We start from the raw sequence: 23,519 nt of genomic DNA, 5'->3' as shown, positions 1-23,519 counted from the left end.
AAAAAACATGCAAAAAAGGAATATACACATCCCCATTTATATCAAGTTATATGGTTATTTTGTATGCTACCAACTTCCACGAATGTTTGAGATATGTGTAGTTAAAAACAAATAAGCAAACAAGAATAAAATGAATAGAATGCTTCTATTTCAGTTTAAAACACTTATAGCTATATCTGTCAATTGGCCAACACTGCTTTTTCCAAGTATATGTGTGTCCGAGTTTATGTGTGTCTGTATATGAGTGTGGAAATACATCCGGGTAATAATATCAGGCTATTTTAGCATAGCTTACCTCAGGGGGAATAAGATTGGAAATGAAAAGTGATTATTTAGTTTTTACTTTATATAATTTATGACAACAACTGAATTATTAGTTTTGCTTTATATAATTTATGACAACAATCTGAATTATTAGTTTTGCAATTTAGAAATTGCAGACACTAATTCTTCCTGTTAGGTTAGATGATGTCTTGTTTATAATTGTTAATATTGGAAGAACAAGTCAAAGGACATTAGGGGTTTATACTTGGGTATCTATCAGTCTAGAGATAAATGGAGAGCCTGGTTGCCCTTTCCATTTAATTTTGTCTAACACTGAACTCTAAAGTTATTAAAATATACCTGTGATCTTAAAAAATAGGTGAGATATTAAAATAATTGAGAAATGTGTTGCTTTCTTTTATCACTTAATGCAAATTGCTTAACTCAATTATCTCTCTCCTTTTCTTTCCCCAGATGATCAGTAGAATTGAATATGTGCATACAAAGAATTTTATACACAGAGACATTAAACCAGATAACTTCCTAATGGGTATTGGGCGTCACTGTAATAAGGTTAGTCACATGTTCTTTGCATGAGAGAACAAAGTAAAAACTCCAAGGATTGCTTTGGTAAACTTTCAGTCTTTAAAGAGTCATAGTACATTTAACTCGCTGTTGATAATTGCTTTAAAAGATTGTGCTAGCAGGATAATCCGCTAACTATTAATTTAGTAACTGGAAAAAATTCTCTCCAATTTGCCCAACAAGGTTAGTTATCTATATGGAAATAAAAATTTCCAGGGGCTTTATAATGAAATGTAATCATCTACATTATTTGACTGTTCAACAGTTTTATCTATTTTTCATTCATATGTGCTTGTGCCAATGTGGGAACCACTGATCTATCTGTCACCATGGTGTTAACAATTGCTGACTGAGCATGGTTGATAATGAGAATTCTTCAGTCCTTGGATTTGTGTATTCAAAAGGACAACTTTTGGGCCTGTTTCAAAAGTAGTTTGACAGTTTCTTACTTGGGTGCCAAGTTGGGTGGGTTCTCCATCCTTCCTCCCCCTTTAAAGGAAAATATTAACAAGTGAAATGAGCATTCATACAACAAAATTAGTTTTCCTTGGGGTCTCAGAATGGTTGAACTTGATGGGGCGATTGGGTTTTAGCTAGTGACGCATGATTACAGTTAGGAACTAATTGTGTTGAAATTTTTCCTGCAATGATTAGTTTTATTGAGTGAATTGCTTTATTTATCAATTCAATGTTGAGCTCGGGCAGACAGGCAGCATTGGCAATGCGCTAAGCATATGATCTAATGATCTGATAGAAATTCTCAACTTCAGGACAACTTGGGGGCTTTTTGTTTTTTATGTTCTTTTGTTTTGTTTTGTTTTTGGAAGGAAGATTCCCATTTGTTTTTATAAACCATTAGGAAATGTTTGGTGTTTTTAGGTCTAGCTATAAATGTTTACCTTTGTTTGCCTGTATGAATGCCAACTTGGAGCTATTACCATTAGAGCTGGTGTTACTTGTTAATGCGTGAGACATTAATGTTGGTCTGACCAAGTTTTAGGAAATGAAAGTTTTTTTTATTGAAAGCTGAGCTTTAATATTTAAAAAATAAAGCTGTTTAAATATACGTATAACTTACCTTGTCATTCCCAAATTGCATCTTTTTTTTTTTTTTAATATTATATAGCTTCTGTCTGTGAAGCACCCGGGTTCTTAATTGCTATCGCAAAACCTGGTAATTTACTTGAAAAAAAGTATTACTGATTTTAATTTTGGGAGCAGTTTTGTCAGTTTGACCCTAATCTTTTGGCCATTTCCCAGCCCTCTCCTTCCCAGTTTTTTCCCCTGCTAAAGACCTATTATCCTCATGTGATCCGTATTCTACATGTTGACATTGCAGCACAGTTTTTGCCTTAATATTAAATGATGGCCTAGATAATAACTCTTTGCTTCCCTTTCCCCCCCTTAAAAATAGCTTGCTAATCACATAGTTGTGTCAGGAAGTCCAAATTGCTGGGTGATGGAAATCTCTTTATGATCGTGTGTCCTCTCTAGAGATACTAAAAAGAGTATTGTGGAGCTGCTTGCTGTTACACAGATTCAGAGAGTCCCTAGGGTGGAAGTGCAGTGTTTTACTTAACTAAGATTCAAATTCTAAATGTTGGTTCTTGAACATTTTAGATTAGTGTTTTGTTTATGTAGTTGGTTTTTAGTGTTTTCTGTATTGTAGTTTGAAAAATGCCAGTTGTATGAGACTGGATTCTTTGGTCAGCTTGTTCCAAAGGTTTTCTATTTGTGGGGAAAAACAGAATTTTGGGGGGCTTTTGAGGTTAAAAAAAGTCAAATTTCTTATTTTGAAAATTGTTCTGAATTTGATATTTAGGAGTGGCCACTCCAATCTTAGTGAATTTGCTCATCTCTTCCAGTAATCAGCCCTGCATGCTTATGAAAATAAATTTTAAGGTGACTAAATGCCTTCTACCTCTTCCTTACTGAAGATTTTTTTTCCCCTGTACAATCTTTTTTGGGGGAAGGGCAGATTGTGGTACCAAAGACTGCAGATCCAAATTCCCCATGTTTAATTAAAAAAATTAAAGAGCCAAATGTCACCATTTGCTATCCCTGTTTCAGACAGTGACACATTATAGTGGCATTAAAAACCTGAGTATTTTCCAGAATTCAAATGTTCTTGAGCATGTGATTCTTATTTGGAAAACTGAGAAGCTACAGTGCTTGGTGGAAGAAGGATGGCATTTGGCTACCCTGTTCTTTCTCTAATGCCTCGGTGTTGCCTGTCTGCGCCGGCCATTGTTGCAATGTAAGCAATACTGTTTGATGCACTGCCACCCTCTATTGTCTGTTTAGTGTTTAGAATCTCCAGTGGGGAAGAGGAAAAGAAGCATGACTGTTAGTACTTCTCAGGACCCATCTTTCTCAGGATTAAACCAGGTCTGAAACTGTCTCCTATTCCAACCTCAATCCCAAATTCATGTGCTTTTCCTTTTTTATTGTTTTATTTTGATTATTCTTGTTTTGTTTTGTTTTAATTCTGGAGAATGTAGATCTTATCTTGCTCAAGCACCTCTTATGTTGGCATTATTCAGACATACTTGGCAAACATGTAACATTACTAAGATGTTTCTTTGTGGCTTTTGCTTAAATCTCTCAAGTTTAGAGAAAACTGAAATGAAAATAGGATTATATTTAGGTCTCTGACATCCATACGAGGAAATATGTGAGTCAGTATTGAAATTCTTTACCTAATGGTAAACTTGAGTAGACTGTTCAGGTTTTTTAACTGTATTTGGAGTTGCAGAACTCAGTACATGAACTGTATCGAAATTCAGTTGCACCGGTGCTATATGGTGAATATGTTCTGCCTGCTCTTTCCTAATGAATGTCCGGTAAGTGGAGAGCAGATGGCAGACTAGTGCTTCTAGAATTGACTTACCTCTTTCTCTGAGTTCTCTGAACTTAAAAGCATTATATGCTCTGGAACTAGAAGACATTTGCATTCTAACAGTATAACAATAACATAATTGAAGCACTTTTCGAGCAATTACCATTAGTAACAAATTAAATGCATAACCTGATTATTTCGTGTTTAGCAGGCCAGATAAACACCCTAATAATTTTCTAAGTATTTTTTTAACTGTAAGCAGAACTCTTCACGTTCTTTACCTTTTGTAGAAATTGGATAGCTTTTTTAACTGGATGACTTTTCAAACTAGGGAAAATAGTGGGGTTTTTTAATCAAAATTTAGGTACACAAACTTTGAAGCTCCAGAACAAATGAATTTTTATCAATTTAGAGAAGGAAGTATTGGCATGAGTAATTGAAAAAAAAGAAAAAGGTTGTGTTTGCTATGTGAGCATACTTTGTAGTTCATTAACGCCACATTGATCACTGAGTCATCCTTTAATCTTTGTCCACACTGCTCAGCATAATTCCAGGGACCACCTCCTGCTGTTACAAAGGTTCAGAGATACAGGTTTATTTTTATTCACAAAGAAATACCAACTGTGGTGACTAGATATTGGTTGGGGGGGGAGGTGGGTAATTAGGCACATTGTAAGGCAGTTCTGGTGCCCCTTTTTTACTTATCCATTCATTCACACATTTTACTTACGTTTTGTAGCATAATCATTTAATACTCTCCGTAAAATTGATTGAAATGTTTATATTCCCTACACACAGGTTAGCTAGGCTGTGAGGAAAAGTGATCTTGGAAGGATGGGGGGAGGAAGGTGGCCCCTGGTTAGGAGGAAAAAAAATGCTGCAAATACTAAAAGCTAAAATTGGCAGTAGTGTTTCTGAAGAAAATGCACTTAGTTATCCTAGTATATCCAACATTAACTCATTTCTACATGCCTTTGAAGAATAGTCTGTATTCTTTAAAACAGGCACAAATTTTACTTTACAACATGTAATTAAAATCTACCCATGCAAACCTATAAAAATACATTATCTTACTGACTTCCCCGTTCGGTTCTACCTTTACACGTTTGCTGGTTCTTCTTTTACATATTTGCGGCTGTTTGATCATATCCTTGGTATCGCATGGTTTCGTGTAACTACTTCCTTTATATGTTTACATTCATTTTTAAATTCTAAACATAGAGAGTTACTAAAGAGTCTTGATAGGTACCAGAAGATAATGAATTACCAAGAGATTTAAAAAATTTTTTATTTTAAGTAGTTTTCCTTTCAGTTGTTTGCTCAAAATAGGATGTATATCTTTGGTTGGTAGTGACATTACTTTTCCTGACTTTAAGTTTTTATTAGAAGAGAAAATTTTAAATTGATTTATTTGCTTTATATAGTATTTTGTTTTGATAATAAAGATTGAGATATTTAAGAAGATAGTGTTTGTATATATTTTTTTGTTTTGTTAATTACATTTCATCCTTTCGAGTTGTGGAAGGAAAGAGCTCTAATAAACACTGAGTTTTTATAAAGCAGTCTTTTAGTTATGAGAAAGTGTCTGGTTATTGAATTGCAAATGGAGAGACTGAATGTAGATTTAGGCATGAATGAAGATGTCAGACATAATCGAGTCAGATGTTCCTATTTTCTCCTCCACTTTGAAATACTAAAGGAAGCGATCCCAGAAAATATCCCTTAGAGGAGATCCATGTCCTTACCACTTTTTATTCAAATCCCACATAATTTGTAGGTGTATTTTTGAAATACCTTGAAGCTCGATGTCCTGTTGTGTTTATTTTTCCCTTGACTTATTTTCAATATTAATATGCAGAACTTAGGTCATAATTTTTGTTTTGTTTAACAAGTATATTTTGCTCATTTTGATATTTGTATTGAGCTGATACTCATACCAAGAGAAAGTGTGAGCTTTATTTCTCTTCCTGTTTTATAACACTTTCTCATGTTCCTGTAACTCAGTTGGGAAGTGAGTTTCATCTTAGAAAGTTTTCATTATCCAATTACTTTTTGCTAAAAATTCAGTTTTCATTCTTTTATAGTAGTAGACCAAGTATCACATTGTTAACATGGTTACAGAAGTGCAAACCTCAGTGTCTTTTTTCATCCAATGTATACCTAAGACTAGGTTAATTTATGGCACAAACTCGAACAGATTAGGTGTTCGGGTTTCCCAGCACATCACATTATAAACTGTGGCAGAAGGGACCCAATGAAAAGAAGAACTATAGAATTTAGGCATAACCAGAAAACAATAGTCTATGGCTACGTTAGGGTAAGGGTACATAGACTTACTTTCCTTAATAATCTTAAATGATTTTATGATAGAGGCTAAACTTTTAAGTAAATAGTGTTTATTTTGCTTTAGAAGGTAGGCAGATGTGAACGTATTTGGGGTTTTTAATTTTTTTAATTTTATTTTTTTGGTCACAATAGTTTTGTTTGTTCTTTTAAAGGTTTTAATCGTAGAGCGTAAACCTGAATTAATTAACTACATTATAAATGAGTATCTTATTCTCTGTACCATATATATGAGACAGCAGTAAACAGTACTTTGTTTTAAAGTACTAGTTTGGTTTTTAGTTAGCTTATTTAAACTGCTACTTGTAAGTAAGCTGCCTTGATACTAAGTACTATTCTAAGATTTTAGATCAACTGGTTACACAGTCTTTAGAAGTTTAGTCTGGTCACATGCATAAATGTCAGTGGGAAGTAGAATATAATGCATGCTTATTTTAAAAGTGCTTATTTTTTGTTAAGAAAAATCTTGGTTTTGTCAGTATCAAACTTTGAGAGTTGTGTTATTTACCAATAGTAAAGGATATCAGGTTTCATTATGGCACACAGCACACTTGTCAACTCTGCTTTCAAGCATTTATACATTTCTCCACTGTTTTTCTAAAGATGGGCTCCTGGGTGTGATGAACTGGGCCTGTGAAATTATTCAGTTGACAGGATCAACCATTTGACTTAACGGTATTTTTTTAACTTAATTTATTGATGAGGACTAGTAAAAGCTTATTGGAGTGTTATGTTTACTCATTATCTGTTCTACTTATGATACTTTATCTTGATATATTTGAACAAATAAAATAGATGCCATTTAATGAATAAGTAGTAGTTTAATTGAACAAGGTTGGAAATCTAATGTCTCTTTATTTTCTTTTCAAGTTATTCCTTATTGATTTTGGTTTGGCCAAAAAGTACAGAGACAACAGGACAAGGCAACACATACCATACAGAGAAGATAAAAATCTCACTGGCACTGCCCGATACGCTAGCATTAATGCACATCTTGGGATTGAACAGAGGTGAGTTTGACAATTGAATATGTTGATGAAGTCCATGACAGGAGCCTTTGGTGGGTTTTTGAAATATCTCAGTTTCTTACAATATCTAAAGATGTCTCTTGGCTGAGGATTTGAAGGGTGCTCATTAATCCTTTTACCTGCTGTGTTACCCAGTGCCGAGAAACCGATTAAATGAGGCCTTCTGTTTTCTTTGTTGAAGGTTAGCTCTTGGGGAGAAAAATACTGCATGATGAAAAATCAGAAGCATAAATGCAATTTTATCATGATGTTTATTTTTGCAGCTGAAGACAGTGCTTATTTTCTTAATGCTGATCTTGGGCTTTTTATATTTTAGTGGTGTAAGTTGAGTTTTGGGGTAGAATGTATTGGTTTTTACAAGGAAAATGTTATCTGAGTCCTAATGAACCAAAAGGGGGTTTTGGTGGGACGTCTCCTGTTCTACTCTTCCATTCCTACATAAATTAATAGGATCTGGTTTGAAGTAAAAATTTTCTTCATCTCTACTCTATGATTAGTTTTTCACGTTGCTTTCATCTTTTTTAATCATTTTTTTGCTCCTTAAACAGAAATGACAAATGATATGCTTGCAGGTTAAGGAACCTCATGAGAAGATTTGAGCTTTGAAAATATCCATGAATATCTGAATACACTGGGTTAAACTATAATTTCTTATTTTCTGTATGTCAAAGTATTAGCAGTCTTTAAATATATGTATCTATCTGAATATATATGTATGTGTGTGTATATATATATATACAGTTGATCCTTGAACCACTTGGGGATTAGAGGCACCTACCTCCACATATTTGGATCCCCAACTCAGGTTTGAACTGCTCTGGGTCGATTGAAAAAAATCTGCATATAAGTGGACCCTCTTAGTTCATACCTGTGTTGTTCAAGGGTCAACTGTATATGTGTATAGATGTATATATTCATACAGGTGTTTAATTAGGTTTAAAATGTTAATTTATTTCAGCATCCCTAAAGTTTTTTATGAGCTTCTGCAAAACTTAACAAGTGTCCTGCTCTGTGGTTCTTCCATCTTCATGAATCTTATTTGGAGATTTGTTTAGCTAAATCCTTTTTGCTCTTTAAAAGTTAAGTTGTAGGACTGTGTTGGATTTTATAATTTTGGATTCTATGAGAAAGTTTTATTTAGAAGTGTAACCCATTATGAGCTTTTTTATTACCTTAACTAAGTACCCTGTTTCACAAGACACTAAACTGTTCTGTCTCTCTCACTTGAGAATGTATTCTTGTGTACTGTTTTTTTTTTTTACGTTTTTCATAATAATTTCAGCTCATAAATTTACATTTTCTTTTCTAGTCGCCGAGATGACATGGAATCATTAGGATATGTTTTGATGTATTTTAATAGAACCAGCCTGCCATGGCAAGGACTAAAGGTAAACTAGGCTCACATTACCAGTATTTTGTTTTGTTTTAAGAATAAAAATATATATTGGAGATGATCTTTAAGGTCCTTTTTAAATATGAGGTTTTCTAAAAGTAAATTAACTTTAATTTTTTACCTTGTATTAGCAAGATAAAGTCTGATCATTAAGTTAACAGAATCCCAGAGACATAGCTGAGGAACAATATTTTGGGGAGACAGTAAGCAGGTGCCCATTGGTAGCCAGTAACTTGATCTGGGTGGGAGTTGACATGGGCATAAGAAATTAGGTGGAGACTTTCTCATTTTGATATGTTGCCTTTATGTTAAGTGTATATAAACTGGTTTATCCAGAAATAATAGCTATATTATGTAATTATTCTAAAATTTTATTTCTGTTAATTAGGAGTTTCACCATTATTTTTGTTGAGTGTTTGTGTGTTAATGACATATCACACTATGACCTAGAATTTAATGGCTGTTTTGATATTTTATTGGTCCTTTAAAGGAAAATGGTCCCTGTATTATTTGAGCATCTGTGAGGTAGACAAGTTGCTGAGTGCTTATGTGGGTAGCTCTCTCTAATATGAATATTTTTATTTGGAAAACGTTTTGACTTAACACCAGTTATTCATGTATTAATGTCACTGAATGATGGGCACTTTTGTTTTTATCTGCTTATACCTTTGCCCCTTGTGTTGAATATGGGTTAAGAAAACTCATTTCAAATTTGACTCTACCTACCTTTACTTAAGTTATACATATTGAGGTTCCTGTTAGACTCACCTTTTCCTAATAGCTAAAAATGTTCTTGAGGGAGAAACTCATATAAAAAGTTGACAATTTAAGGGAGGAAAGTGTAGATGTATTTTACTTTGATTTCTTTTTCTAGGTTATGATTTCTCTTGAATCTGAAGTTTACATTTATGTCTAGTGTGTTATACTAAGAAGGTTTTTCTCAGTAGTATTGAGTATGTCTGTGTCGTTTGGTTCTTATTTTCCATAGGCTGCAACAAAGAAACAAAAATATGAAAAGATTAGTGAAAAGAAGATGTCCACTCCCGTTGAAGTTTTATGTAAGGTAAGTGTGTGTGATGAGTAATTTTTTTTTTTTAATCTAAATAATCCAGGAACAAAAAGGAACATTTTACTTGCCGCCCCTCGAACTTAAAACATCATTTTACGACATTTTAAATAAGTGTTTTATTGTTTCTGGTTTGTTTGGGCTCTGCCATCTGTTAAAAATTAGAGGAAAAATAAGAGGTCAGGTTACCTTTCCTAATAGAACCTCAGCAATTTATGAGAAAAATTAAATTTAAAAACATTCTTATTATCCCTGAACTGGTGCCAGAAAAGAAAAGATGTCAGCAATATGTATATCCAAGAGTGGGGAAACAAAGGCAGGAGGATTGGAACAATATAAAATAGCACATATCTGACAATAATAATTGACAGTTTGAATCAGGCTCATTTCTCTGAACTCTGAAATTTCATAGAGAGGCACGTGAGTTGAGAATGGAAAGATGTTTATATCATGATGGGTAACCATGGTCTTCCATAGAAAGAAGACCACATGGTCATCTTTGAGACAATTGTATACGTGAAATAATTAGAAAACAGTATATAAGTACATCATTGGGTGATAGAAAGTAGAAATCAGTATGAGTTGAAATAGTACACTGTGGAAGGTGGGAAGTGGTTGTGTGTCTCCCCATCCACAAATTTGCTTTCTCCTTTTCTACATATCTATAGTGAAGGAGAGGGCGGCGTGGGAGATTGTGGCCGTTTCTGAGGCTCTAGGATTTGTTTTAAGTTATGAAATTTTAAGTTAGTGAATTAAATGTTCGTATGTTAAAATCCACCCAAATAACTTTAAAATCTGTGTACTTCAGGAAGCAAAACATTATATTTTCTATATATTACTGTTTCCATGCAATGGAAAGATTCATTTGGCTTATCAGAAAAGTCAGCCATTTTTACAGGAAAAGAAAGGACTTGAGTACATTCTCTGCTTGTAGGCTATGTCTCTTTTTGGATTAGCTACATATAAGTGATTCAGGACCCGTGAACACAAAAGTATTAGATAATAAAGTACTTAGATTGTTTTCAGTCTCATGGTCCGGTTGTACTTATGTCACATCTGTAATGCTTATACAGGTAGTCTCCTGTTAAGGGTTTTGCTTGTTTTCGTAAGGTGGCAACACTTGAAGTATACTACTTGACCTTCATTTTTGGTTGTTGTAACTCCATCTGTAATATATGTTAAAGCAAATTCATTTGGTAATTGCCGCTTGCCGTTACCACTGACCATGAATGTATATTAAAAATTTTAAGTCTGATTAAGTGTTTAAAAAGACAAAAATGTACACTATATTCATGGCATTAGTTTCAGATGTCCACCCGAAAAATAAAATAGCATAGAAGTATTCTGTAAAAATTTAAAATGTTTATATCAGTGCTGCAATCATTAAAGTAAATGTTGGAGATGTGTATATGTGTGTGTGTGTGTGTGTGTGTGTGTGTGTGTGTGTGTACACGTACACATTCTATCCTACCTTGGTCTTCTGGATATGAGAGATTCCTCAAAATCGTAAGGTTGTGGCAAGAGACTGCCTCTTAACTTACCTCCCCTCACATACCCTCAAGGAGAGGAGATGTAAGGATTTCTGTTGTTTTAGTACTTTACATATCTACATTCTTGATGACAACATACTTTTGGTTACTAATATCTGCAGTCTTAAAAATGTTTGTATACATCTTTGAGAATCTTTCCTAGGAAACTGAACATTTAAAAAGTTTATGCCCATAGATACACTTACTAGTATTTATAATAGAGAAAAATTGGAATCCCTAGATAGCCAGTTATAGAAAACAGGTTACTTATGGTGTATTCATTAGGTCAGCTATTATGCAGCCATTCAGAAGTTTATGAAGAGGTTGGAAATAACAGAAGGGTGCTTGCAATATAATGTTAATGGGAAAACAGAATACATAACATATATGCAATAATGATAACAATTACAGGGAAAGGAAAAGGCAAACCTAAAGTATTTATAAGATGAATCAATGAATTGATCTGTGTAACAACGGTGGTTGCTTTGTATGATTGCACTCTTGATGATTTTGCTTTTCTGTTTATATAGGTAGAGTACTACTATGATAAAAACGAAAGTAATTGCAGAATGGGGAGAAAATGCTCATTCATTGCCGTTCTAGGAAAGAACATTACTGGCCTCCATTTTATCATTGTTGCCATCAAATTATTAGACATTAATAAAATAATAAATTAACAAGTGGGGTATTTAAATTAAGAACATAATACCATAGTAAGAAGATAGGTATTTTTCCTACCAATATTAATACTGTACATAATAAGGTGCTCAAGACAAAATTTTGTTAAATTTATGAGGGAACCAAGTCAGTTATTTTAATTCTCAGATCTTCCGATAAAGTAGTAAACACTCCTCAAATAACGTTTTTTGCTTGTATGTAAATACATTTATTTTTCTACCTTGAAATAAGTTTTTTTGGTTTTTTTTACTTTGTGTTTTAACTCTTGAACTTGTAGGGGTTTCCTGCAGAATTTGCCATGTACTTAAACTATTGTCGTGGGCTGCGCTTTGAGGAAGCTCCCGACTATATGTATCTGAGGCAGCTATTCCGCATTCTTTTCAGGTCAGTTTTTAAGGTATTTTAACACTATCAACTCCAGTGAGGGTAATTAGTTAAATCCACCCAACACATTTATTCTGAAAAGTGGCAAATTAAAGTGGGTCTAGCCAATATGAATAAAATTTTAAAAAGCTGAGTTTTTGGCTCTTTTCCATTAGTGCAAATGTGCTTGAAATTAGTTTGGATTGGAGAAGCAGTTGAATCAAACTCAAAGTAAAAATCGAACTTTTCCACCATAATTGTATTTCACATTAGACCTAAGTGATTGTCAGTGGCCCTGGGAACTCTCCAACTTTGGTGCAGAAGCAAAATGAAAAGCAGTCAATGTATCAAGCAGTCATGAAATCCTGGATAGTGTGGAGGCAGTCCCAAGCTCTAGGTTTCCCTAGATGCAGCCCAGAATTGGTCTTGAAAATGGGGGGGAAGAGAGTACAACATAGTTCAAAAACTAGTGGGAAGTGAATGTGAATTGGAGGTAATCCTCTAACCCCAGAACAGTCTTCCCAAGCCACCAGCATAAATACCCACCTCACAAATCTGTAGTCCCATTCCTACTCTGATTTGTTTTTAGAAGGTACCTCCTATGGTATTACCCCCAACACATAACTGACAGTGTTTTGTTCCTGCTGCCTTCCATTCCCACCCTCCTTCCCCCTTTAAGACAGTTTAAAGGCAGCTTCTTTTTGAAAAGGGAGAGGATTTATTCTTAACTGAATACGGCAGACCAAAGTGCTGACATTTTCCTCTAATGACGTGTAAAAAAATAGAATTAATTAAAACTCTGAATAGTGAAAATTAGAAATCATCTGGAGGGAAAGCTACCACACTTGGAGAAAATAATCATTTCCTTAAAAAGTTCCCTCACTGTCTTGAAAGTTCAGTAGTGTATTAAACTAGTCTTACCAAAGGATTAACATATAATTTTCTATCTTCCAGGACCCTGAACCACCAATATGACTACACATTCGATTGGACAATGTTAAAGCAAAAAGCAGCACAGCAGGCAGCCTCTTCAAGTGGGCAGGGTCAGCAGGCCCAAACCCCCACAGGCAAGCAAACTGACAAAACCAAGAGTAACATGAAAGGTTAGTAGCCAAGAACCAAGTGACGTTAGAGGGAAAAAAATTGATCACAAAATTGGGTAATTCATTCATTTCTAACAGTGTTAGATCAAGGAGGTGGTTTTAAAATACATAAAAATTTGGCTCTATGTTTTTAAAAAAAGACGTCCTTGGAAAATTTGACTACTAACTTTAAACCCAAATGTCCTTGTTCATATATATGTATATGTATTTGTATATACATATATGTGTGTATATATTATATCATTTCTCTTGGGATTTTGGGTCATTTTTAACAACTGCATCTTTTTTACTCATTCATTAACCCTTTCCAAAATAAATATTTGGTGTTGGGAATATGGTATAATCAATCAATCCAAAATCCTAGACCTAACACTTGTTGATTTTTAATAATGAATTTGGTTAGCCATGATGTCTTGACTTTCTTTCAGACTAACAGTGTTAAAGAATTTTTTCTGCATGGTAATGCTTTAGTGTTTAAAAATGAAAACTTGTGAACATGATCTAATTTCAAGAGGTGAATCTGGCATTGCCCCCAAAGTGTTTATCTTCTCAGTTAGAGAGCACCTTGTTTTTAAGTTCTTAAATGCTCAAATAACTGAAAAGCTCAACACATCTTTCCTAGTCCAAAAAATAAATTTCTCTTTTAGTTGCTATTTGACTACATATGTTCTTAATTTCAAAATGATTCTTTTGTTAATTGTCTTTATTTTTTAAAATATTTCTAATATTCAGGGTCTATGGCTCCGACGTGGAATTGAATTCTGCAGTTAGGCCTTGCAAATTAAAAAAAATTGGGGCAAATGCCATTGAACTGCTAGTCTGTTTCCTTTCTCTGGCACTCTTGGTGCTGTGAGGAGTAGAACTGTTAGAGCACAGCTCCATTTCTTATCCCTGGTGCCATACAGTTCGACTCCTGTGTTTCATGTTGTTTGTTTGTTTTCTTTTCCCCTTTGTGGGGCTTTACTCCTGATACCTGCCTACTTTCTGGAAGTGGTGGGCAGGTAAGGTTTGGTTTTGGTTTCTAATTATTTAATTTCTGAATGACTGCTCTAGTCTGAACTTGGTCTTTGGTCCATATCTTTAGTGTTGTATTTAAACTATTTTATAATTTAAAAATAGATTCTAATCTGAGGATACTTTTCACAAACTATAATTAATTGATGTCATCCTCATCCCAGCAGCTTATCTATTAGGAATGAAGTTGAGATACTTCCATGTTTCTGTATTTGGGAAGGATTCACGGTTGAAGATTTAATCTAATGAAGGTCCTTAAATGATGAAATTTCAGCTCAGGGTAGCAAACACTAATGCTTGCCCAGTACTCTGCCTGTGCATCTCAGTTGGGACTTAACTGCCCCTTTTGAGTGTTTTAATCATTGTATAACTAATCATAGTGCCAAGGTAGGAGAAATGGTCTTACTGTTTAGGTAAAATGACGTAGAATCTCTAAACAGAGGACTTGTTACACCTGACACCTATAGTATATTTGCTTTTTCTCACAAAACGAAACCAATTTTTGCTTAAAGCTAGCTGGGATAATAGGATCATCATGAGTTGCAGTTTCTAGAACTAAAATTAGATTGAAATCTCAGCTGACCTAGAACATTTCACTTCAGGCATTCAGCAGCCTTCAGAAAGAATTCTACCTTATTTTGAGCTAGTTCCATTGTTAGTTGGCTGTGTATCTCTTACTCGATAAAACAAGCAGAATTTTTGTCCTACCTTATCCAGGTCTTAAAGATGAGAAGTTGGACCCACTGAGTTAGTATGTTTCCTTGGGGTGGGGGGGAATTGTAATTAAACTTAAGTTTAATCCTTACTTTGTATTGTAGCTATTTTTCATAAAAGCAACTTAAAATCTTATAGCATTATTAGACACAGAGGTTATACAAATTATTACATAAACATGGACTTGTAAAGTTTTGAAAAATTGGACTTTTCATAAAACACATCACATTTCATTGACTACTTTCAGAGATGCATATCCAGACACTGTAATTTGACTCCAAGCAAAATATTGCTTGCAACTAAAATGTGCCACTCCACAAAATACAAACAACAAAATTCTTTTTGATCTTTGATTTCTTGAAAACATACTTATTTTGGATATAGAACTTAGTGCCCCAAACAAATTTTACACAAAACCCCCTATACAAGTATATAAAGCCATGGAAGTTTTAGCAGGTTTTGAGCAGGTGGCATGAAATAGGTCTGGGGAGCCAATTATCCTAACCTCTACCTCCAACCCCATTTTCTGGGTCAACCTCGAAGTAAGGGTGTTTAAAAGCATCCTATCTTAGGGTCCACTACGGTTTTTTATTCAAGGAAGAGCAGCTCAATGATTTGATTCTAAGAAATCCTTTCAGTGATGGTGAAAACACCATATTTCACTTTCCTAATTAAAATTTTAAAAAGTGCTTTTAAAATGCATGATATTAGTTGTTATTCACAGAGTTATACTTTCAGAGGTTTCCACATCACAGAATTTGGTTTCTTTAATGAATCTTTAGCAAGTAAATCTATATTGCAGGAATATCCGTTTCTAGAAAAATCCCCCAAATGGTGGCATTCACTAGTATATTTTATGATTTTTTTTATTTTTGAAAAAAAAATCTATAATGAATGTTCATGGACAGCTATAAGTTGTTTTTAGCAGTTCACTAAAAATGTCCAAAAACTTTAAAGTCTGACTTAATTCGGCTAAGACGGGCTAATTATATGTAGTAGGCTTCTATCCTAATAAATACTTTTCTAAAGAAAAGGTCTTTTAAAATGTTCATTCCAAAGCCCATCAAAAAACTAAGAATAAGAAACAGGGAGTTTCTCTTAATGCCCACCGTGATCTGTACTAATTTTCAGTGCTCCGCTGTTACACGGTTATAATTGTTTTTATACGTGATAAAGAGAAAAATAGATTCACGTTTGATACACTTCCAAATACATTTCACTCCCTTTTCTTCAACTATGGGGGATTATCAGAAAAGTACTTGTCAAGACATAAGTAGTAGTAAAGGAAAAGAAAACATTTTTAGGACTTTCACAATCCAATTAAGTCCATCATTTCTTTAGTTAAGGGCAGAGATGGGGAGAATTTCAGAAGGTAGAGAAACCAAACGTGGATCCTCACATAGGTCTACTATTCTCATCATCTTAACCCATTTGTTCACTGCTCCAGTCATCAATACTAAGCATCATATTATCATAATAGGTACCTGGATGTCCAACTGTTGACATTCAAGAGATGAGAAATAATTTTCCATCCCATTATTCTTCCATATCCATGGTCTTCCTTGAATTACCTTCCAGTGTTTACTGGGCTTCACCTACCATTTATGTGTAGCTTAACTTTTTCTGACTTCACCAATTGCTGCTAGGAACGTGGCTGGTCACTCAGCAACGTAACCCAAATCACAGGGGAAGACCTTGAAGTACCTGGAGAGACTGATCTACTCTGAATACACACAGTTCAAAGAAGAGCCAGGGAGCTGCACCTGCTTGCTGAAATTTTTGTCAGCTTTTTTCACTGTGGACAGACAATAAAGCTGGAGAGAAAAGAACTAAATAACTCAACAGGAAATGAAGATGAGTGTGCAAGAGTTGATCTGTGATGATCTGAAGTCCAGATCTCCAAGGCTTGCTGGACCTAGCAAACTTTTTAACTTGTCAGATTGTCTGGATGATACGACAGTCCAGAAGACCTAGAAGAGTTCAGTGTCGCTGTGACTCTGGTGTAAAATGCAGACTGTCTACCCGTTGGGGAAGGAATCACTTGTAACAGGTATTTTAAAATTCAACAACTTCAACTCTGTAGCAGAATGAATTCTGTAATAGGAGAGATGAAGGAAATCAGATCCTCTGTCTGGTTTCTTTTTCTTTTAATGCAGTTTAGGGATGATGTGTACCTGCTATACTTAAGTTGTCATTTATCTTATTTGTAGTGATAAAATCTATTTCCTTTGTCTAATTTGATATTGTGGAGGAGGAAGAGTTATTGTGCAGAGAGGTATTGGTTATTTTTCTTCTTTCATTTTTGTACTGCCAGTCTGATTCAAAATTCTCTTAAGCTTGATTCTGATTCTGTGCAGCCAAAAAAACAGATAAGCATGTTATAGGAAAAATTAATTTATATAAATAGCATTGCATAGTGACAAATATAAATACTATATTTACATTTAAGAGTTATGTCTTATACTATGAAAGGATTCTACATTTCAAAAGCCCATCAGAAACATTCAGACCTTACTATTATTATATAAATATCCTTTTGAACTAGCTTGTAGTTCTATCAAAAAAAATCAGGGTCATCTGAAGGTAATTCACAAATCGGAGCAGATACATTAACTTTTCAGATCCAGGGGCAGAATCTCCTGGTTAGTTACATAAAAATAAACATTTTTTTCTCTTGCAGATTTGAAAAGAAAGTTAAATGTAGCTAACAACTCCTGAATCTCACATTAATCTTCCAACCCCGTTTTAACTTTTTTTTCCCTCTTTTTTTAGGAACACAGGGATCCATTTTTTATTTTAACTACTGTTGCATTGAAGATGACTTTTTGGACTTCTAGAAGCCAGGAGACCCCACCCAAACTACAAGATTAAAACCGAGGACTAATGCATACTGGGAAAAAGCATGTTTAGCACTTGAAGACTGAATGTTGAATACCTGCGGAATGTTCCTATTGAGATTTTTTCCTAAACAAACTTTACTAACATCATAGGACAATACACTGGAGAAGCATTGATCCCTGAGTGGAGTGTCCTACGACTGGCCAATCTGAAGAGTTAAACCTGGATTTGACTGCTGTGTTTTCTACCAGGAATATTGTTAGGCTAGCCTTTAACCAATCTGTTAAATAATTACAATCATTAGTTGACCCAGCAATTTCTCAAATATCAGATAAAAGATGAACAAATAAAATTCTTACCTAGGTATAATTCTTATCCCTATTAAAGACACGACAATTTTCTAATATTTTGAATACCAGTGTAACTTACATTTCCATTTCAGTGTGTTAGTGACAGTGGTTTCCATTTTAAAGCTGTTGGATATTCAACATAGTAATTATTCAATATAATGTAATTGCATAAACAAGCTATGGTAAAAGAAAACCTAAAATTGGGACTAGATTGCAGATGGTCAGATTTTAAAAATTCAGTTTGATTTTTTTCTTTGATTATTGCCTTGATAGTCCTATATAATAATATATATCAAATAGATAATATTCCTTGGGTGAAGTACACTTTCAAAAAGTTTTATTATCTTTCATTTTTTGGCATTTGCTTTACGAACATAACACTTGGGAGAGGCAACAAAGGTCTATTCTGTCCCTACTCTGGTGAGAGGCACTGTGGAGTCACAAGAAGTACTGCGCTTACATCTAGTCCTCAGGGCTTAGCACAGTGTGTTTATTAAATAAATGGAAATGATTCCTGCCCTCAAGGGAAAAAACTCCTAGTTAACAAGTGGAGGAATATTTACCAAGAAATGATATGTAAATGTTTGGTATTATCTTTGAAAAAAGGCATATATGCATGAAAATAAATTATGGAAGTATTTTATCCCCCCCCCCAAACCCATTGAAGATGATCCAACAAAAAGAGAAGTACCAAAAAAAGAGTGTTGTTTGTTTTTTCTAAGGAGGGCATAGCTCACAGTGGCCCTTGCAGGGATCAAACCCGCAACCTTGGTGTTGTTAGCACCGCACTAACCAACTACCCATCCCTGCCCGCGCCCCCAAAAAGGGGCACTTTTTGATTGACAAGACCATGGTTTGTGCTAAAGAAGAGAGAGAAAAGAGTGGACTAGAATAAGCTATAATTAGGTTGGCTATAATTGAAAGTGGGTGGGCCAAGGGGCATTGATTCCTTAAAGGGAAGGAGAAGGTCGTGATGAGATTTTCAGGTTATTCCTGAGAGACAGACAGACTTCCTCTCTGCCTTGTAGCCACAGATTAAGTTTGTAGGGGATAGATAGGCACATTTCCTTTGGTTGCTTGTAGCCATAGATAGCCTTTCTGAGGAAGCCCTAGTCCAATTGTGTCCGAGGACAGGAGTGTTTACAGGGTGGGGAGGCTTGAGAAGTAAAGAAAGCCAAAAAGCAACTCATTTATGTTTTGAAACGAGTGACAAAACCTAACCTTTTTAATTTAATTGTTGGAGGTAAAGAATTAAGGTCTGAGGTTTCTGTATAAAAAACATACCAGTTTTGTGTTCAGTGGAATAGCTCAAATAATTATGCCTTGAATACATTTATGAAAACTTATTCCTTATTTGTATCAGAAACAATGTACAGAAAAGTTCCTGCTCCTAGTATGGTTAAAACTATACTTTCTAGTTAAAGCAGTGCAGTTTTCATTCATTTGACTTATAATTGAACATATATGTTCTAGGTACTAGAAATGCAAAAGTAAACAAAACAGGCTTACTGGAATTAATAGTAATTCTCTAGCTTGAGAATTGTATGCTGATTGGGAGGCTTTGATTCACTGTGTACTACTGCTACCTAGAAGTATCCAGAACAGAAAAGTTTCTTGTTCTTCTGTTTTAAAAAATTGAGCTAGTGATTTTCAAGTAGATGAAAATCACAAGAGTCCGTGCAATGGGTGTAGTTTTAAAAAAAATTTTTTTTTTAACTTGGAATTTTAACCTTTTTTTCTGTTTTGATTTTTTTTAAAACAGGTTTCTAAGCATGAATCGAGGAACAGAAGAAGCAGTGCAGATGATCGGAGCAGCATTTGTTTCTCCCCAAATCTAGAAATTTTAGTTCATATGTACACTAGCCAGTGGTTTTGGACAACCATTTACTTGGTGTAAAGAACTTAATTTCAGTATAAACTGGCTCTGGGCAGCATGGCTGATGCTGTGTCCCGAGTTGTAGCCGCTGTAATTGTGAATATTAACTGAGATAGTGAAACATGGTGTCCAGTTTTCTATTGCATTTTTTCAAGTGGAGAAGTTAACTAAATGGTTGACACACACAAATTGGTGGAGAAATTGTGCATATGCCAATTTTTTGTTAAAATCTTTTATTTTGAACTATACTGCTTTGAGATCTCATTTCAGAAGAACGGCATGAACAGTCTTCAGCCACAGTTGTGATGGTTGTAAATGCTCACAATTGTGCGTTCTTAGGGTTTATCCATCCTGGGGTTTGCAAGTTGTTCACTTAAAACATTCTTAAAATGGTTGGCTTCTTGTTTGCAAGCCACCTGATATGGTAGCAACCAAAGATTCCAGTGTTTGAGCATATGAAAGACTGCCTGCTTACCTGTGCTAGAAATAACAGCATCTAAAGTGAAGACTTAAGAAAAACTTAGTGACTACTAGATTATCCTTAGGACTCTGCATTAACTCTATAATGTTCTTGGTATTAAAAAAAAAAAAACATTTGTCACGGAAATTTAGTTAACATCTTAAAACTGAACATGTATGTATGTTGCTTAGATAAATGTAATCACTGTAAACATCTATATGATCTGGGATTTCGTTTTTATTTTGAAATGGGAGCTTTTTTGTTTACAAGTTCATTAAAAACTAAAAACTGTTTCTGTAAGGAAATGAGATTTTTTTTAAACAACAAAAAATGCCTTGCTGACTCACTATGAAATCAAATCTCCCCAATTTTTTAATAGACTACTTCAAGCCATTTGTTACATAATACTCCTTTGCAAATCATTTTAGGTTTAGTGTTCTAACTTTTCCTCAAATTTTTTATTAAAAACTTTTTTGTTTTTTTTGTTTGAAGGGGAAAGGCATTGTTTCCTTTTTTCTTTTTTTTTTTTTTTATGACTTGCAGGCACAAATACCTAGTGCTGCAACTGCCAGGACTTGGTATTGTAATTCCTGCAGCCTCAGACTAACAGCTGGACTGATTTTGAATAAGAATGAAAGCGTTAAAGGGTTTAACTACAAGGTGAAGTTTTTTTTTAAATCCCGTGTTTGTTCATTGGCTTGGAGCAGATTGACTCTTAACCTTGGAGAACATCACATCAGTGAGGTTCCTGGGATTGCTGACCTTCTCTGACCCACCCATTTCTGTGATTACCTGCTCTATTCTCAGTCTTATTTGCCACTTTTTTCTTTCTGACCCAACAGAAGGAAAGACTTATTGACAGTACTTTTTAAAATAGTATAATTTATTCATTCATAGCATGTCAGGATAAATTAAAAGAACTTTCGTCTGAAAATGCTGCCAGGAGCCTATTGTATAAATGTAGGTATTTTGTAAAATAACCATGAAACGGTAAATTGACACGCGTTTGGTCAGATTGTGTCAAGCTTAATTCTCTTTTTCATTTGAAAACTACTTTAGCAATAATTAATTCCATGATTGCCACATTCTGCCATTAAAGGATATGTTAGCACCATCATACTGCAGAAATCTTAATGAGTATGAACTTTGGGTAGGCAGCTTTGTTTCTTTTCTATCCACCCATGTCAGTTAAGGTATTTGTTTCTTGACTAATAAACCCTTTGATACTTTTAGCCAGAAATCAGTCTCATAAAGCTATTTTTAAGTATAGTTTGTGTAAAATAAAAATGTTTAGCTTTGGTAATAACTTCCGAGCTGAACTCCCTCTAGCAAGATATTTTTCAGTGCTTTTATTTACTATGCACTTAGACTATGCACTTTTTCTGAAATATTTTTGTAACACTTAACTTTTTTGTATTTTTGCCATTTGAAAAGGTTGTGGTGTAGTTGGTCTGTAATTAAGTTGCAGGTTTATAACTGCTGTTAGCTTTGTAAATCAAAATATAGGTGTTTGTGTCCTGGTCTATCTTCATTCCATCTGCAGCTGGAGCTGGAATCCCATTGATCTTCTAGCTACCATTCATTTTCTTCACAGTTCACAAAAGAAGAGTGTGAAATTCAGTGAATGCTGTTACTAATCCTGTCGGGAGATGAATCTCATTTCACCAAAATTAAATTATGTTTTTCCACTAAAATGATGATACAAGTCGAAGACACATCACTCTGAAATTGGAAGACCTCACCACTTAAGGCTCCACAGTGGCTTATTCAGCTGAACTCTAGGTTACTACTCTTTACTTTGTTTACCCACTTGGGGGTGCAGTTTTTTTAAATGTTGGGAGATGGCCATTCTAACTACTGTTGAATGTCTCTGTTTTGGGAAGGTATAACAAAATAAAAAAGAATATTATGAAGGGAGAGACTCGTTATCTCCTCCCATATGGTTGTACTCATGCTCCTATGGCCTATAAATGGAATTTTGGAGGTTTGCTTTTACTATTATTCATCAACAAATATTAAGAGACTTTCCTATTTCTACTAGTCCTTGCAGTACTATTAAATGTTTCAAGCAGAGTATACTGTAATAATTATAAAGTTAATTATAATAAAAATACCAAACAAGGATTTTTAGAACCCAAGCCAACAAGCTCGTTTTCCCTAACATTTGCTGAAGTAGTTGTCGAGACTAGGTTCTTTTAAGTTGACTAGAAGGTACCGTGGGAATTCTAAGAAGGGGTGGCCTAGACATTTGTAGCTCAGCTCTACAAATTCAGCAGTAGTCTGAGGTGTGTGACTTGCTGAGCCAAACTGATATGTAGCAGTATTTTAGGTTTTTCTTTGTTTTTAAACACCAACTGACGAAGATGTGAGTATAGGTCTCTGTGATGCGTTACCAGAAGAATTTATGTATCTCAGATGTGCTGTCCCCTTTAAAATGAGACTGTGAGACTATACTTCCTTTAATCATGTTACTATTGCTCACAACATTTTGGGGAATCCCCTCCCCCCCCCAAAGTCTTTTCCACTCCTCTGGTATACATTTAATAATGACAAACTTGAGTATACTTCTCATCTTCTGAAACAGCCAAAGATGGTGGTGAATCAAGTAGATGTAGTTAGGCTATGCATTCTGTATTTAATCAACCAGTATAGAGTTAAAAGAAAAATGATTCGTTTTCTGAATTGACTTGTTAGACCAGTTTTGAATATAGATGCAGAAGTGTGATGAAAATGTTGAGCAATATTCGAGTAACTAGCTGTTCAAGACATGTTTCAAGTTGTTGGTCAAATGCGTTGGGTCTGTTGCTGAGGCTGTGGACCCACAGTGGCTACAGTTCTGTAGTGAGACCACACTCAGCAGGTTTGAGAGACCTGGGGATTTCACACCTCTTTTTGGTCTCTGTTTTTTTTTTTTAGCCTGGTGGGGTGAATAAGTATTGGGAGCATTGTTGAGTTAATTGGTGTCAGTACTACCCAACACCTGAGACAAAACACCTGCCTCATTGGATGATTTCTGCATGAGGAGAAGAATCAAGAGGGGGTGCAAGTCTTTTAGAGACCAGTACATCCAAGTCCT

General features: G+C 34.6%; 1 protein-coding gene across 4 annotated transcripts in view; it reads left to right on the top strand.

Annotated features, from left to right (window-relative positions):
- Positions 1-22,391, top strand: part of CSNK1A1 (casein kinase 1 alpha 1) — a 43,813-nt gene extending 21,422 nt beyond the window's left edge. Inside the window, exons 4-11 of one of the 4 annotated variants that reach the window (XM_033095623.1) lie at positions 739-837; positions 3,154-3,237; positions 6,902-7,041; positions 8,369-8,447; positions 9,441-9,515; positions 12,003-12,109; positions 13,043-13,155; positions 19,870-22,391. In XM_033095623.1, the coding sequence (XP_032951514.1) occupies positions 739-837; positions 3,154-3,237; positions 6,902-7,041; positions 8,369-8,447; positions 9,441-9,515; positions 12,003-12,109; positions 13,043-13,155; positions 19,870-19,877 (705 nt within the window). In that variant the 3' untranslated portion in view covers positions 19,878-22,391. Of the gene's footprint in view, positions 1-738; positions 838-3,153; positions 3,238-6,901; positions 7,042-8,368; positions 8,448-9,440; positions 9,516-12,002; positions 12,110-13,042; positions 13,192-19,869 lie in introns of all 4 variants that reach the window. The other 3 variants (XM_033095622.1, XM_033095625.1, XM_033095624.1) reach the window with 3 other exon arrangements.
- Positions 22,392-23,519: the final 1,128 nt, after the last annotated feature.

This window comes from Rhinolophus ferrumequinum, chromosome 24 (genome assembly GCF_004115265.2).
Source record: "Rhinolophus ferrumequinum isolate MPI-CBG mRhiFer1 chromosome 24, mRhiFer1_v1.p, whole genome shotgun sequence".
Taxonomy (NCBI): domain Eukaryota; kingdom Metazoa; phylum Chordata; class Mammalia; order Chiroptera; family Rhinolophidae; genus Rhinolophus; species Rhinolophus ferrumequinum.
This window is presented reverse-complemented; position numbering and strand designations above follow the sequence as displayed.